General features: G+C 47.1%; 1 protein-coding gene and 1 long non-coding RNA gene across 2 annotated transcripts; one reads left to right on the top strand and one right to left on the bottom strand.

The window, feature by feature from the left end:
* Positions 1-513: 513 nt before the first annotated feature.
* On the bottom strand, positions 514-7,961 carry LOC119086663. Its single transcript, XR_005090010.1, has 3 exons — positions 7,684-7,961; positions 2,040-2,101; positions 514-1,156 (listed from the first exon to the last, which is right to left on the bottom strand). It is a non-coding gene; the product is annotated as an uncharacterized LOC119086663 (long non-coding RNA).
* Positions 7,962-10,021: 2,060 nt separating this feature from the next.
* Positions 10,022-16,174, top strand: Bhlhe40 (basic helix-loop-helix family member e40). Its single transcript, XM_028867580.2, has 5 exons — positions 10,022-10,381; positions 10,550-10,619; positions 10,892-10,999; positions 11,907-12,030; positions 13,887-16,174. The coding sequence occupies exons 1-5, from the start codon at positions 10,302-10,304 to the stop codon at positions 14,738-14,740; spliced, it is 1,236 nt and encodes a 411-aa protein (XP_028723413.1). The 5' UTR covers positions 10,022-10,301; the 3' UTR covers positions 14,741-16,174.
* The last annotated feature ends 1,040 nt before the right edge of the window (positions 16,175-17,214 follow it).

Below are 17,214 nucleotides of genomic sequence, written 5' to 3'. Positions count from 1 at the left end.
TAGGGAGGTAGGATATCTAACAGCTAACATTTCCAGTAGTTTTCTATAGTGGTCACTCCTCATTGGAGAGCCCTTGGGCAGCTTGCAGTAAATGTAAATGCACATGGATCCCATGCCCCCAAAGAATTGTACTCCTGATACTTATCTAAGAAAAAAAGGATCCTTCATTCACAAAAAGATGCGTAGGAGAATGTTAATATTAGCCTCATTCATAATAGTCCTACACAGAAAACAAACCAGAAAAGTCCATCTGCAGTAAGAGGCCAGACAGACAAATTGTGTTAAATGTGTACAAGAAAATACAATCAGTAATTTAAAAACCCTCTGGTGATATATAATGTTTCAGAATCTCAAAAACATGTTAAACAACATAAATTTTATCAAAAGGTACATTCGTTACTATATAGTCTATGATGGTTTGAATGAGAATGGCCCCCATAGGCTCCTATGTTTGAATGTTTAGTTCCCAGTTGGTAGATCCGTTTGGGAAGGATTAGGAGGTGTGGCCTTGTTGGAGTAAGTGTGTCACTGGGGCAAGGCTTTGAAGTTTCAGAACACTGACACCATTCTCTGTCCAGATGTACGCTCACAGTGACTGCTGCAGCACCATACCGGCCTGCATGCTGTCACGATCCCTGTAATAATGGCCATGCCTCTAACCTTCTGAAACTATAAGCTCCAAATAAACACTTTCTTTTATAAGTTGTCTTGGTCATGTTGTCTTATCACAGCAGTAGAAAAGTAACTAAGACTGTTTACTGCTCTAAAGGCCATGGAACCTGGGGGAACGGAGCCTAAAACTAAGGCAGACTAAAGTCTCATGCAATAGCCAACTTTATTCAGAGCATCAGACAATTTATATGCTGAGGATTAAGAAGAATCACATGAGTAAAGTGTACAATCACAAGGGCAAGCCACAGATGACAATGTGTTTTTCCATAGAGGCATATAAACAAGTAACAATAGCCAGCTGTGATGAATAATCTAAAGTGAACTCACTCTGATCTGCTGCACTGGGGAGAAGCATGAAAACATTACAAAAACAATTCTGTGTTTTTGAAGAAACTGAGGCCACAATACTCTTGTCCTGTTTTCTTGGAGTTTCTTCACAAGCACTCAGAATTTCGCTCACACAGCTTCATTCTTGGATCTTGTTCTGACAAAGACACATTGCAACAACAGGCAAAATTAATCTATAGTGATAGAATTCAGAAGATGATTATGAGGATGGAAAGGAAAGGAACATGAAGAAACATTCTGGGATGATTACCACCCCCCAAAAAGGAAAAAAAAAATGTCCTGCAACTTGGGTGGGTGGTATGTCAGTCAGCTTTTCTTCATTGTGACAAAATGTCTGAGATTTTAAAAAAAAAAAAAAAAAAGTAAAAGTCTTAGGCCAACAAGATGGCTCAGTGGAGAATGACACTTGCCATCAAATCTGATGACCTGAGTTCAATCACTGGGATCCACATAGTGGATCCTGCAAGTTGTCCTCTGATTTCCACAGGTATGCTGTGGCCCATGCATGCCCACATGCCTGCACACATGTAGATGGACACACACACTAAACAAATTTAACTTCAAAAAACAAACAAACAAACAAACAAACCCAACTTTAAAGGCAGGTCTGGTGGTGCGCACCTTCAAGGCCAGTACTGGGGCAGCAAAGGCAGGCAGCTCTCTCTGAGTTACAGAGTGACAGTGACGCAGTCAGAGCCTGCTTTTTAAAAAATTAAAAAAAAAAACTTAAAAGAAGGAAAGATTTCCTAAAATATATGCATATATTTTGTCCTATAATGGTGGGGGGCACAATGTACCAATTAGACATTACATGCTAGCAAATAAAATCACCAGTGCCAGGAACAGGTTACCCCTCTTTGAGTTGTTGGCCCGTGGAGTCTCGTAGACACCCAAAACATTGCAGGCTATTGCCACTGCTCTTGGCTACCCTCCAGAGTTTGATGGTAGGACTCTATAAATGAAGACACTGAAGACTTGAGTCACACACAGAACATGGAAAAAATCAAGCTGGTACTCACTGGAAGCTTCATCCTCTACTGTCTAGCTTTCATAGCGCTGCTGGAAGGTGCTGCATGTGCTACTGGAGGAGAAAAGTCATCATCAAGTCCATGCTGCAAACCCTTGTGAGTTACAATTACAATTGTCCTGGCAAGTCATACATACACACTGGTGTCATCGTGGCAAAAAAAAAGAAAAAAAAAAATGTTAAGGGAGCAACCGACAACTTTCTCATTGGAATTTTAAGGTCCATTCCACAAGATGGAATCCACAGCTGGCACTGTTACGGGGGCCAAGAACCCCGTACACAGGTCACAGGCCCTGGAGGAGAGCTACTATTATCGTTCTACTAGGTGGACACAGTGTCAGAATGACTCCTAATGACTTATGGCTGTACCCACAGGTTAATTCTTCTCTCAACCCTCAACAAATAGGTTCTTCTTGCAAACAGAGAACCACAATCGGCCAATAGGCAGAGAATAAGAGAGTACCAAGTGCTCATCCCTAAAGAGGGCCAGAAAGACTGTAAAAGCCAGAGGTGGCAGGTGACTCTAAGGAAACAGTGTTTTCTGGACACAAGCAGATGCCCGTATGAACTCACAGGGAGTGTGACAGCACAAACAAGACCCAGACAAGCTCTTACCAGACAAAATCCCAGCATGGAGTAGGAGGTTGTCACGAGTCCCACTCTTAGCTGAGCAGCTACTAGAGAGGAGAGTCAGGTTTTTTTTTATTAAGAGTATGAACTTAATGGTAGGTTGATCATTCTCTAAAGCAGGTTCCCCCACCCAAGAGGAAGACAAATTGTACTCAATGTGTTTAAAAATAAGTGAGTGAGAACATGAAGCTAGGTGGGTGTTGTGGAATATTATTTTAACAAGGCAAAGACGAGTTGCATTTGTTTATGCTGCATTTGTTTAATTATGTAAAGAGGTGTTGCTATTTCACCTTGCCTGCCTAAGGCACCTGATTGGTCTAATAAGAAGCTGAATGGCCAATAGCTGGGCAGCAAAGGGATAGGTGGGGCTGGTGGGCATAGGGAATAAGTGGTAGGGGGAATCTAGGCTTGAGAGAGAAGAGAACAAGGGAGAAAGAGAGAGAGAGAGATGCCGGGGCCAGTCAGCCAGATACGGAGAAGGCAGGAAAGCAGGACATATAGAAAGAAAGGAAGGTAAGAAGTCTCAAGGCAAAACATAGAGGAAGAGAAACAGGTCAATTTTAAGTTATAAGAACTAATGAGACAAGCATAAGAAAAGGCCGAGCATTCATAACTAATATTAAGTCTCCATGTCTTGATTTGGGAGCTGGTTGGTGGTCCGAGAAAGCTGCTACAGATGGGTGGAGAGGTGGTGAGGGGAATCTGGGAAGAGTCGGGAGTGTGAATAGGATCAAAATACATTGCCAGAATTAATGAAAATATGCTTTTAAAGACAAAAGCCATATTTTGGCTCACGTTTTCAGAGGTGTTGCTTTGGAGTTGATGGTGAGTTTGAACACCATGGCACAGTATGGAGCAAAGCTGCTCATCCCTAGAAACCAAAGAGAGCCAGGGGTTGGGCCCCTATATCTGCTTCAAGTACATGCCTCCAATAACCTAACTCCATTCTACTAGGTCCTGGCTCTTAAAGCTTCTGCTACCTCTCAATTATGTAATGGCTGTCAACCAAGCATATGGCTTTTTTTTGCGGGGGGACAATAAAATCAAAGGCATAGCAGCCAGTGACAATACAGTCTTACACACTTACCCCCATTCATGAATCAACCTTTTAAAATCTGTTTATTATCTGTTTACCTCTCAATAAAAACAATTAAATGTTTGTTTGTTTTAAGAGGAAAGACTAAAGAGGGTGAACATAAACAGAATTAGTAGATAGATGTGTTTTCCCTTATAGAGACCTCCATACTGTTGAATCCATCCATGACTTTTTTTTTAGACATCTTCTGCAGCAAACTCTGCCCTATATCTAAGGATGGTGGAGTCACTATACCCTACTTTATATGGTGCTGGAGACTGACTTAGTGATGGAATCCAGGGCTTTGTGCAAGCACTCTACTGACTTGAGGTATAATCCCAGCCCTTTATCTATATTTTTATAAGCAGCCTGAAAGATTTTCAAGAATGCAGAAACTACTCATCTCTTTTTATTTGGAGAGGAGGGGCAAAGCAAACTGACAATATTCTCCCTGGAACAGAGCAAATTTTCAATCCCCAAATCAGGATCTATTGGTATGCTGCAAAATCGGCATGGTAAGACAAGACCAGAATATTCTCCCTAAAAAAAAAAAAAAAAAAAAAAAAAAAAAAAAAAAAAAAAAAAAAAAGTAAATTAGATTAGGAAATGCCAGACCATATGATAGGTGTTTGTGAGACTTTTGTCTGCAAATAAATTGGCCTGGCTTCTTCTTCCTATGCACTTGTCGTAAAGTAAGCAAGCAATAAACTAAGCATGGAGGTACACGCCTATAAACTCAGTACTGAGGAGAAAGAGACAGGGAGATGGCACAGGAGAACAGATTGGACTTCATACTGAGTTCCAGATCCCCTCCAGGTACATAGTGAGATCTTGGCTCAAAAAGAGAGTGGGCGGGGAGCAACTATCTGTTACTGGACCTAATGGTGCATAGCTTTAATCCCAGCACTCTCAGGAAGCAGAGGCAGGCAGATCTCTGTGAGCTCAAGGTCACCCTGGCCTACATTGGAAGTTCTAGACCAGCCAAGGGACCCTCTCTCAAAAGAGCAAAACAAAACATTGGATATTCATGGTTATGGGTAGGAGCCTAATGGTAGGTATGGCTGGCTCCTGCAAGTTGCAGCATTCCCTCAGATTGAATTTTTTTTTTCTTTCTGTAAGAAGGAAGGGAAGGCTGGTGAGCCCCAGTAGGTAAACAAAAGGTTCTGTCCCAGAGTACAGAAACTTGAAGGATGCTTGAGTGCTTTTACTCAACAGTATAGAAAAGAGTAAACAATTGCGGGGGGTGGAGATTCTGACCAGCCAAATAGCTGAAAGAAATATTTGACTACTGAGCTGCCTGCAAACTGCACAGAGTTCCAGGGCTGCAAGTTTTCTGGGAGTCAGTGTCCCCCAGTTTGGGGTGGGCTTTCCTGGGATGCAGCTGCTTTGAGTCACCAAATTGGACATTGGTGCAGCTATTACTTTGGTCTGTCATTAGCTCCCTCTCTGGGGTGAGTAGACACATGTCTCCAGAGGAAAAGTCCGTCACTCAACCGTAGCTGTTGCTATATGCCAACTCAACTTTGGCTTAACTGTATTTCAGACATATGGATGCATACGTGTCTTAGGTCATGATAACATATATATGGAATATGTATATATTGGAATGGAATATACATATTCCATTTGAGATAGGATCTCACATATCTCAGGCTGGCTATGTACAGAAGATAAACTTGACTTTCTGGTTGTCTGTCCCCACTTCCCCAGAGCTGGGACCACATGTATATTCCACTATACTGAGTTTATCCAGTTCTGGGGATCAAGCCCATGCTAAGCAAGCAGTTTAACAACTGAACCTCATGCCATTATGAAATGTATTTGTTACTGTGAACTGAAAAAAAAAGAAAGAAAGAGGGAGAGAAAAAGGAAAGAAAAGAAACCAGGCTCCATAAACAGGCAAAGTGTTATTTGTGTTGTCTGAGCAATTAAGAAATAGACTATCTCATCCCCCCTGTACAAAACTTATCACCTTTACACAATTATAAGAAACAAGTAGAAGGGAGGGATGCAAAAATGGCAAGATTATCCAGTGTTCAGTGTGGGACTGAACAATTCTGGAGGGTCTCTCCCACAGACTACATGTGAATGGCTCCCCCTGGAGTTGAGCAGTACGTAACTGGTAGAGCTCCACAAGGAAGCTGTGTGAATAAGGCCTTTACAAAAAAACCAAACCAAACCAACAACAAACCCACCCAAACATGACAAACAAACAAACAAAAAACGCAGTATTAGTTATTTTGACTTAAGTCACCTTTCTCAAGCTTAATGATTAAAATGTAACTAAATGTGTCATAGTGCTTACTTTTTTTTTTTCTTTAAGACAAGGTCTTTCTATGTACTCCTGGAACTTGCTATGTAGACCAGCCACAGAGATCCTCCTGCCTCTCTGCCTCCTTAGGCCTGGGATTAAAGGTGTGCACCACCACACCAGATTATAATGCCTACTTTTAAATTGCAAGTGAAATTCTCATTTCTCATTGTAATGTGATTTTCTAATCATCCTGAATGTTTAGAAACTCAACAATGTTATTTCAGATTTACTAATAAAGTCAATTAGTCATTGTATAACTTCAAAATTCAATAGAGAGTGCAGAGCTTTTGAAGTCTAACAAATTTGGGTCCTAATCCCTATATAATCCCAGACCATACAACCTAGGGTAGTTATTTAATATCCCTAAGCTTCAATTTCCCAAAGCATATGTTATATAGCCTTAGGACCTGGTCCAATGCCTTGGAGTTCTGTCAATAAATACATGCGCTAAATGAATTGTGCTAACATGAATCAGCCTTGTAAGGTGGCAGTAACATACACCAAGTTCTTAGCCTATGGCGGAAGACTAGCACACAGTAACTAAACAAGCATTCATAAAGAATCTGCAAAAGATGCCAAGCATCATCTGGTCGCCTCGGCTCACTAGTGCTATCCCACCCTTGGGAGTGCCTTTTTCCTTTCCTAATGAACTCTCTCTATTCTTTAGAACAGATGACAGCCTGAAGCAGTGATACTCTTCAGGATGGAAAGGTTCACACTGGGAGGAATCACTTTTCAAATGGCCGTACACGATACAAGAGAGAAACAACAGATTTCTCTTTTGTATTAATTTTTGAGACAGGGTCTCATTAGCCCAAGCTAAATTCTTATAAAAAATATAATACATAAAAAAAAAAAAGTTTTATGACCGTCCTGACTTTACCTCCCAAGTGTTGGGATTAGAGGCAAGGGGTGGCAGACACCAGGCCCAGTTTTATGCTCTGCTGGGGACAGAGCCCAGGTTGTAGTAAATGCAAGCAAGCCCTCTACCAACTGGGCTACACCACCAGCTCCTTAATATATTCTCTCTGTCTCCCTCTGTCTCTGTCTGTCTGTCTGTCTGTCTCCACCCCTCCCTCCCTTTCTCAGATTTTAAAAAGAAGAAATCCAGACATAGCAGGATGGGGATAAGATTGAAATCTGAGAGTATATTTGGAACAAGTGAAAAAAGAAGGAATTAGTCTATGTCTATGATCCCTAGAACTCAGGAAACTGAGGCAGGAGGCTTTCCAGGTCAAGGCCTACCTGAGGTAATGTAGGGAGACTGTAAAAAATTAAAAAAAATTTTAAGTGGGCAATGCACACATTTTGTTATTTCCAACTACAGTGCAAGTTAAAAAGGAAATGTACTGATCACTCAAATAATTTCCTCAGTCATAAACCAAGCAGGCAGAATCGCAGGGATCCAGTCCTGGGCTGGGGGTGGGGGTGGGGAGGGGGCAGGCGACGACAAGAGAGGACATATGCTCCTTCCTCTGACAGAGCTTATTTCCTGGTGGAACTATGGTTTTGAGGCAACTGTGACAACACTTCCCCCTTATTAGAGTCACCAGAAGGTTGCAGGGCCCCCCCAATCCCCCCTCCCCGCCCCCCAACCCCCCCCCCTCCGGCACATACCCAAGCCTTAGCCTCTGGTCCTGCTGCCCACCTCCTGGCAGGAAGGTGAGGGCATTCTAGCCAGATTGATGATAACCGGCCAAATAACATCCGTCCAGGGAGGAGGAATGGATCTCTAAGCCTCAAAGTGAGGTCAGCCAGTGAACAGTTAGAAAAGCAATCATTTCTCACACTTGCTAATGGGTTTGACGCTTGTGAAACATAAACAGGAAGTGGGAGCTTGAGCGACCTGAAGGAAATGCACTCCCAGTTTGGTCAACATGTGAATCCCAGTTCTCCAGGTCGTCGTCGGAATACTGCCAAATAAGACTGATTCCCCCCCCCCCCAAAAAAAAAAAAAACTGCAGCCCATCCCAGCAGTGACCCCATTTCCCCCCAATTCCCCATCCAGGTCACCCCGCAGCGGGGTGACTGACCCAAGCACGGTGGGGGAAGGTTAACAGTCATCTCTCAACTCTCCGAATTGGCAGGGCAGGGGAGTGCAGAGGTCAGTGAAATCCCCAGCCAGGCCTTATTTTAGTCATCAATTTCCACTGGCCCCTTGCTGTGTGTCAGCGGAGCTCACAGCGCGGCAGGTTCTGCGTTTCAGATGCTTTCCCAGCTCCGGGCTGTTAGAAGGTCAGAGACCAGACTTTTCCAAGGCAGGTGGGGGGCGGGAGAACTAAGCGAGATTGCAGAGAACTGGGGCTGAAGCTACCCTTTGTGCCCCACTCACCGGCCTGTGAGCTAACCTCTACTACCTAAACGTTTGGGTTAGTATTAAATTAGAACCTCATCTTTTATTCTCTGCCAGTGGCCCCGATAGACTTTGTGCTGAAGGCAGTCTTCAGGTTGGCCTCGTTGGCTCCTTCCCAAGGTCCCTGTAAATTCAAGGTCAAAGACCGCGTTTTGATTCTCCACTGTCTCTAGCTGCGAGCACGACGCCTAACGATGGGAAAGGAAGGGGCTCAGTGAATGTGTACTTCATAAACGTGTAGATTTCACTGTGATAGGCCAAGAGAATTTTCTGGCTTTTTCTCTCTCCCCCTTCTTTTTCCTCCTGCCCTGGAATAGACCGCAAACAGCGCCACCCAAGTTCCTGGTTAGCAGCGGGATCCCATGCAGGCTGGCAGCCCCTGTGCGCGGGGGGTCACAGCTAGGATGCGGGCGCAGAGAGGCTTGCAAGTGAGCCGAGCTACGGCCCGCGTCCGGGCCACGTGAAGCGTCACGCCCCGCGCTGCTGCAGGGCAGGCGCCGTCGCCGCGGTTGTGTAACGCTGCAGCCGGAGGGGAGGCGACCCGGACGCCTCTGCTCCGGAGGGGGCAGAGGAGGGAGGGAACGCCGGGCACTGTGCCCGGTATCTTTCTGTGCTTGACTAGCCAGGGTGGGTGGGGGCAGTGAGGCACCCTGAAAGGCGGGAGGAGATGGGTGCGCGCCAGTCGGGTGCCGGGCCACCCGCAGGCTGCGCCCCGGAGCTGAGCTCCCGGGAGAGTGAGGGGCCGCCGGCGCAGCTCACACGGTCCACGGTCAGGTGCGCGCGGCGTGCTCGGCGGCGGCCTCGGCTGCCCTAGCGCCTGGCCGCCTGCCCGCTTCCCATGGGGTGACATCCGCCCCGCCCTCGGTCCCTCCCCAAGGCGGGCAATTCCTGGACACTGGGCTGAGCGCTGGGGGGCTGGGAACCGGGGACGGAAAGAAACCCCAGCCTCTGGGGAAGGCCAAGGGGGGGACGACGACTCCCTCCGTTGCGCACCGGTTCCTAGGAGCGGGCCAGGCGGGGGAGGAGGAAGAGGGTTGGGCTGGAGCGACCGAGGGGATATTCCTCTCCCGGCTTGAGTCAGACGCGGGCGGATCCGTCCTCCCCCGTTCCCTCCCAGGAGACGGGAACTTACTTCATTTCCCTGGGGCAGGTTCGCCCACGTTACCAACCTCCCCCCCCCCGACTCCCCGGTTCCTTCCAGCTTCCGTGCCCCCCACCCAGCTGGGCAGGACTTGGGCTGCGCTGCCACCCCCTCTTTCGGGGAAAGGAGGCCGCAGCCGCAGACACCTGGGGCCCGAGGTTCGGGGCGCGGGGGGTGGGGGGGGCACTTCGCAGCCGCCAGAGCGTTGTCCAACACGTGAGACTCATGTGATGAAGCCGGGGGAGGGCGGGCAGGTCGCTCCTTCCCTCCCCGGCAGCGGCCAGACGTGCTTGGAGTCACAGGGTAGAACACGTAGCTTCTACCCACCCACTCGCTCCCATTTAACCCAGCCCGCAGCCTCTCCTTACTCCTCGGCTCGTCCTCTCCAACACCCCCCCCCCGCTCCGCCCTAAGCAACCCCCCTTCCCTCCCGCCTCCCCGCCCGCCCCACTTCTCATTCACTTGGCTCGCACGGCGCAGACAGCGCAGCGAGCATACACCGCCAGTCTGTGCGCAGAGCGGGAGCCAGAAGCCGCGGAGACACCCGGCCATGCACGCCCCCAACTAAGCGACGCCTCAAAGCCGCGGCTCCTGGCAGCCCAGCGCATTGCAAGGGAGCTCAGGCTAGCTCAGAGGAACATACCCCTTGAGACCCTCGGATCCTCCCTTCCAGAACAGTTCTCCCGCAGACGCTCTGCTAAGTGCAGACAGGAGCGCGCAGTGGCCCCGGCTCGCCGCATCATGGAGCGGATCCCCAGCGCGCAACCACCTCCTACCTGCCTGCCCAAAGCGCCAGGACTGGAGCACGGAGACCTGTCAGGGTAAGTGTGCACTGTGACCTCTTCAAGTCTCCGCTCCTAGCCTTGTGTTTTGCGCCGCTCTCAACTTGGGGCACCTCTGGGAACATAGGGGGGTTCTTGCATCAATAGGGCGCCTGCAGCCAGTGCGCACTCGGGAGTCACCGCTCTTTCTGGCCCCTCTCCCTACAGGATGGATTTTGCCCACATGTACCAAGTGTACAAGTCCAGACGGGGGATCAAACGGAGCGAGGACAGCAAGGTAGGTGCATCCCTGGGGACCCCATTCCCTAGCCCCTCGCGTGCGCTGAGTTTCCAAGAAAAGTTTGCTTGTTGGAGGTTGGCTGGGGGATTCAAGATGTGGTGAGCCCATTGTCACAACTGAGTGACTTGGGAAAGAGGGGGCAGAGAAGGTGATTCTGGGTGCGTCTCTGCGCCCTTGCAGGATTTTTTTTCCCTGCTGCCGGGCGGGGAGGAAGGGAGGCTTCATGTTCCGTTCCCCGGGCACCCATCGCTTCCATGTACTCCTTGCAGGAAACTTACAAATTGCCGCATCGGCTGATTGAGAAAAAGAGACGTGACCGGATTAACGAGTGCATTGCCCAGTTGAAGGATCTCCTACCCGAACACCTCAAACTTACAGTAAGTGAGAAGCTGGCAGCGCTCCAACCCAGCTCTTCTGCCCAGAGGGCGGGTGGGGGTCACTCGCCGCCTGCAGGCGTCACGAGGAACTGCAGGCTAGACGGGCGGATCAAAGCTCCGGATAGCTCTGGGTTGGAGGGAGCCCATCCCCAGTCCCAATCCTTCCAGGCAGAGGCAGAACCAAAACCCTCTGGGCCCCCTTTATGTTGGCTCCAACACTAGAATAGCTTTCTTTCTGTGATTTTTCACCGCCTGGTAGTTTTCCTGACTTAAAGGAGCAAACCACACACACACACACACACACACACACACTAAGCCTTTTCCTTTCGCACCTTCCCTCGATAAGAGGACAACCTTTAATGTGTGCTTTTTTCTTTCCATCATATCATTTAGTGGTAGCCAGAAGCTTTCTAGCTTTTCCTTCGGGAAAAGTATTTGGAAAAAAAGATGAAACGCCTGCATGAGCTGGAAGTTCTGAAAGGGTGTCAGGGAAACACACACACACACACACACACACACACACACACACACACACGGAAAGCCTGGTTGCCAGACACAGTAGACGTCCCTCCCTGGGTTGACACCACAGCAGAGAAATGTTATCTCTGGAGTCCCCTGAGGTAAGGTCAGGGCAGCTGCTGGAGAAATATATCTGTCAGCTCACTCCTGAGACTGTAACAGCTACCAAAATGCCTCCAAAGATAGATGACACGTGTTTGGTTTTTTTTTTTAATCGGTTGATCATCTATATGTATATGTTAAAACATCTGCAAACTTTAAATTTAGTAAAGCAGGAAAGGCTCTTTCTGGGTTTATTGTTGTTTATACCCAGACATCACAAATAAGTGTCTGCAGGGACTTCTCTGACCTCATGGGTGACAGGAACTGTTTGTTTTCTCCCCCACAGACTTTGGGTCACTTGGAGAAAGCAGTGGTCCTAGAGCTTACCTTGAAGCATGTAAAAGCATTGACAAATCTGATTGATCAGCAGCAACAAAAAATCATTGCCCTGCAGAGCGGATTGCAAGCTGGTGAGTGCTGCGGTCTGATTAGCATCTCCCTAAGAGCTCAGCACAAGTAGAGCCCAGGGCACACTGGCTTCTGACCCTCCTGTCTCCATTCACTTTTGCACATTCTTTGGAGGAGATGCTTTTTTATTCTTTCCTAAAAGGTCATACTTTCCATTCGGAGTGCCGCTGTGTGCCACCTGGAATGAATACATATTAGCTCAGTGATGAAACGTCCCCGTGACATTTTGGCCCAAGAGTGTCTAGGTTCTGGGAGACTTCCCCATTCCCCTTTAAAATGCCAAGGCACCTATAATTCTCATTGTGGGTGTTTTACGGTTGGTCCTCTGAGCCCTCGATCATGGGTGAACAGGACATAGGCCTGCCCCCAGTGTTTTCCTGTTCCTTTGTTTCCTTGACTTTGGATGTGGGGTGCAGTCTTGGCAGGACAACAGCAGGTTATTGGGTTTTTTTTCCCCCTGCATTTCACTGTGGTTCCCTGAATAGCCACTAGGTATCTTGACGAATTGCACAATCTAACGAAACCACTAGTTTCATCATTCATTCCTATGGAGTTTCAGAGACTCGGAGGCACCGTCTAACCTTCTCCCCCTTCCAGATCATACAGGCCAAGCCAGGGGGAATCCTTACACGTACCCCTCAGGCATTCTTCTCTGTCCTGGCCAAGGCCAATATGAGAATCACAAATCACCAAGCCCGTGTGTCTGCCAGTTTTCTTTCTGAAAATAGCAAGTTGATCAGAACTGATCTCTAGGGCAGTCATGGATACAGTATATGGAAAAGACTTACAAATAAAGAGCCCAGTTAAAGTTCACAGGGGGAATGCAACTGTTTGTTTAATAGGTTGGGGTTTTGTGTGTACGAAGTTGTTGGTTTTAATTTTGTGGGTTTTTTGTTGGTGTTCAGCTATGTTCTTGTTTTAAGACAAGGTCTCAATCTGTGGTCCTGGCTTTCCTAAAACTCAGAAGCTATCCTCCAGCCTCAACCTCCCAAGTGGTGGGATTACAGGTGTGAGCTACAACTTTTACGGGCACAGTGATGCATGCCTGTAGTCCTAGCACTTGAGAGGCAGAGACAGAGCCCCATAAGTTCAAGGCCAGCCTGTTTTGCATAGTGAATTCCAAGCCATTTAAGACTAAATAGGAAGACCCCGTCTTTAAAAAAGGGAGGTTGTTTCTTTAGATGGTATTGTTTCTATACTGTTTATGACCGTCTGGCTTTCTGCGTTCATGAGACTGTTGCTATACTAATTGATTGGAGATGGGTGTGGTAGCTTAGACTTGTAGTCTCAGCACTCTGAAAGTCGAAATAGGCTTAATATGAGTTCAAGGCCAGCCTGGGTTGCAGAGTAAACCCAACATCGATCTAGGATAAAATGAGGAGACTTCCTCGTTAAAAAAAAAAAAAAAAGAAAAGGTAAGAAAGAAAAAGAAAAGGAAAAAAAGTATGATTGTTGAACGTATAAATACACTAGCATATTCATATTCTTGTGTCACAAGAAAAACTGCAGATACTAACCTACAAGTCAACAAGAGTAGAAGTAATTTGGTCTATTTCTCGGAGATACTATAAAGGCATTCAAAGTCCTATTTGGGGACAGTACCTAGCCTAGTGATACACCATTATGCTTAGTGTCAAAGCCCAAGCATAAAAGAAAAAAAAAAATCTGTCTCTAAGTGATAGGAATATGTTGATTTTATTCTTTGTACTTTTCAGTATAATTCTGTAGACCTATTACTTTTGGAGCTGGAAATGCAAATTGGCTGACAATTTTTTTTTTTTTTTAAACAAAAAGAAAACCCCTGATGTACCAACCACACAACCTTCTAAAATCCTTCTTTCTGGATCTTTTTCTCTAGGTGAGCTGACAGGAAGAAATATCGAAGCAGGACAAGAAATGTTCTGCTCAGGTTTCCAGACGTGTGCCCGGGAGGTGCTTCAGTACCTGACCAAACATGAGAACACTCGGGACCTGAAGTCTTCCCAGCTTGTCACTCATCTCCACCGCGTGGTCTCCGAGCTGCTGCAGGGTGGTACTTCCCGGAAACCATCGGACTCGGCTCCCAAAGCCATGGACTTCAAAGAGAAACCCAGCTTCCTGGCCAAGGGATCAGAAGGGCCTGGGAAAAACTGTGTGCCAGTCATCCAGCGGACTTTTGCCCCCTCGGGTGGGGAGCAGAGCGGAAGTGATACGGACACAGACAGCGGTTACGGAGGTGAATTGGAGAAGGGTGATTTGCGCAGTGAGCAGTCCTACTTCAAGAGCGATCACGGTCGCAGGTTCACCATGGGAGAACGAGTCAGCACGATCAAGCAAGAATCTGAAGAGCCCCCCACCAAAAAGAGCCGAATGCAGCTCTCAGATGAGGAGGGCCACTTCACTGGCAGTGACCTGATGGGTACCCCGTTTCTGGGCCCCCACCCACATCAGCCTCCCTTCTGCCTGCCCTTCTATCTCATCCCACCTTCGGCAACGGCCTACCTGCCTATGCTGGAGAAATGCTGGTACCCCACCTCTGTACCATTATTATACCCAGGCCTCAATACCTCTGCAGCAGCCCTCTCCAGCTTCATGAACCCAGACAAGATCCCGACTCCCTTGCTCCTGCCCCAGAGACTCCCTTCTCCCTTGGCACATTCGTCCCTTGACTCTTCGGCCTTGCTCCAGGCTCTGAAGCAGATCCCCCCTTTAAACTTAGAAACCAAAGACTAAACTCTTGAAAGAGATCTGCTGCTGCTTCGCTTTCCTTCCTCCCTGATTCCAAAACCACAAAGGTCGGCCCTCCATGCAGACCCACATAGGAGATTCAGAGTGTGTGTGTGTGTGTGTGTGTGTGTGTGTGTGTGTGTGTGTGTATGTATAGGACATTAAGTTCCTTCTGACACAGGGAAGACACGAAAAGGATGACCTCACATCAGATGACAGGGCTGTGGCAGTTCTCTGGGCTTTTCCCTACCCCCAAGAAGAGCCCCCTTTTATACAAATCAGTTGGATCTTCATAGGCTTCGAAAGGCTTGATCTCTGAGTCACTCTTCAGTTGGGGAGCTGGGTCTCTCTGTGGCTTTGAGAGAAGGTGCTTTCAAAAGAGGGCTTTCCAGAGCACAGCTCCCAGCCAGCTGTTAGGACCCCACCCTTCTTCTCCCTTTATTGTCGAGGTGACTCATGGCAGACTGACAGCCAGCGGTCAGACGGAGGAGCTCTCAGCTAAGGTGGTGAGGTGGCCAGCCAGCCGACTGGGGCATGTCCCCGTAGTGGTTTGGGCAAATTTCTGCAGGCCTCCTCCCCCACCCCCGCCTCTGATGAATACAGACAATGAATGCAGTTCCCTAACGCAGGCTTTTGTGGGGATTAGCTTGCTGAGGAACTGAAAAGGGCCCCCTTTGTACAAGCTGAGCTGCTAGGGAACCGAGGTGGACCAGACGGGTCCCAGACCCCATGGCACCTGTTTTCTAGGTCTTGCTTCTGTGGTGAGCTGTCCAGGTCTCAGAGGTGGAAGATGCCCTAAGCATCCCAAAGTGTACAAAGCTAAATAATCAATTGCTCCACTTACTACTCAGCTAGACTCGGATTTCAAGCCCTCCTAAAGCTTTGAACCAAGCTTAGCTTCTCCAAGGCCTAGCAGAGCTTTGGCACCCCAAGATCCTTTCTCTAGGCTAATTCCTCTTGCCCGGCAGCATATGGAGTGTCCTTATTGCTAAAAAGGATTCTGTCTCCTTTAAGGAAGTTTTATTTTTGATCCAGAGTCCTTGTTTTCTTGACTTGCTCAGCCAGCCCTGCACCAGCTTTTCGAAATGCACTATGCTTGTGTTTTAACTTCTTTTCCCATTTTTATTTGGGCATAAAAATCGTTGCCTTTATTTGTAAAGCTGTTATAAATATATATTATATAAATATATGACAAAGGAAAATGTTTCAGATGTCTATTTGTATAATTACTTGATCTACACAGTGAGAAAAATGAATGTATTCCTGTTTTTGAAGAGAAGAATAATTCTTTTTCTCTAGAGAGAGGAGAGGTTACAGTGTTTATATTTTGGAACCTTCCTGAAGGTGTGAAATTGTAAATATTTTTATCTAAGTAAATGTTAAGTAGTTGTTTTAAAAATACTTAATAAAATAATCTTTTTCCTGTGGAAGAGAAATGGTCTCCTTGGTTTTAAAAATAACTTCCTGTCATGGTTCTTCTTCCACCCTCTTGCCTGAAGACAGCGTCTACTTAATCTTGGTATAATTGCATTTAGCTTTTCATGTGCCTGGCATTATGAACATTATTTATTTATTTATTTATTCATTCATTCATTCATTCATTCATTCATTCATTTATTTTGAGGCAGGGTCACATGTAGTAGTCCACGCTGGCACCCATTTTGCTATGTAGCCAAGGCTGGCCTTGACTGGATCTCCTTTCTCTACCTTTTAAATGCTAGGATTATGGCCAGACTAGGCTTCCTGGAGCAGGAGAGGCATGCCCCCACCACACCTCATTTTATGTAGCGCTGGGGTTTGAACTTGGAGCCTCATACATCTTAGGCAAGCACGCTACCAACTGAGCCACATCCTCAGTCTTTATTATTTTTTAATGAACTCTTGTCATGGATCTGTACTCACTCTACCCCTGTTTCCAGAGGTAAGTGACAACCACTTAACCCCCAGGCAGCTTCGGAACTTGATGGGAAGATTTGAGTGTGGGTTCATGGACTGGAGTGTCCGGGGAGGCTGCTGTGGGGCTGTGCACATTGGGAAATGATTTAATGGATTATTAAGCAATAATAATTGGTTGGAGATAGCACCTCTTTGCCAAGGCAGGCTAACGCTTTGAAATCTATCAGGTTCTAATGGATTCCCCATATCCTTCAATGCTGCTGAAGGCAGCAGTCCTTACTTATTTTCTATAGTCTTCCAACTTCCTCTCTGGGTGTGTGCGGGAACGAGTATCCGTGTTCCTATTTAAAAATAATAATTAGCTGGGAAATGATCCAGCTGAGTATTTTTTTGCTTTCTTCCCATCATCTTGATTTGTCCTGAGGTTTCCTGGTGGACATAATCCAGGCCCCAGAGCATCTGAATCATCCAGAATAGTCTAGCTGTCTGGAGGTCTCCCCTACGGGGAAGCCAACCCCAGGGGATTCTCAGCACCACCTGCAGGCACACAGGGCCTTTCAAGTGTCACCTTCTCTGACTCCTGG

The sequence above is a fragment of the Peromyscus leucopus genome, chromosome X, assembly GCF_004664715.2.
Source record: "Peromyscus leucopus breed LL Stock chromosome X, UCI_PerLeu_2.1, whole genome shotgun sequence".
NCBI lineage: Eukaryota > Metazoa > Chordata > Mammalia > Rodentia > Cricetidae > Peromyscus > Peromyscus leucopus.
This window is presented reverse-complemented; position numbering and strand designations above follow the sequence as displayed.

Coding starts and splice junctions, on each gene's coding strand:
- Bhlhe40 (XM_028867580.2), top strand. CDS start 10,302: ATGGAGCGGATCCCCAGCGCGCAACCACCTCCTACCTGCCTGCCCAAA. Junction 10,382..10,549: donor GAGCACGGAGACCTGTCAGG/GTAAGTGTGCAC, acceptor CTCTCCCTACAG/GATGGATTTTGCCCACATGT. Junction 12,031..13,886: donor GCAGAGCGGATTGCAAGCTG/GTGAGTGCTGCG, acceptor CTTTTTCTCTAG/GTGAGCTGACAGGAAGAAAT.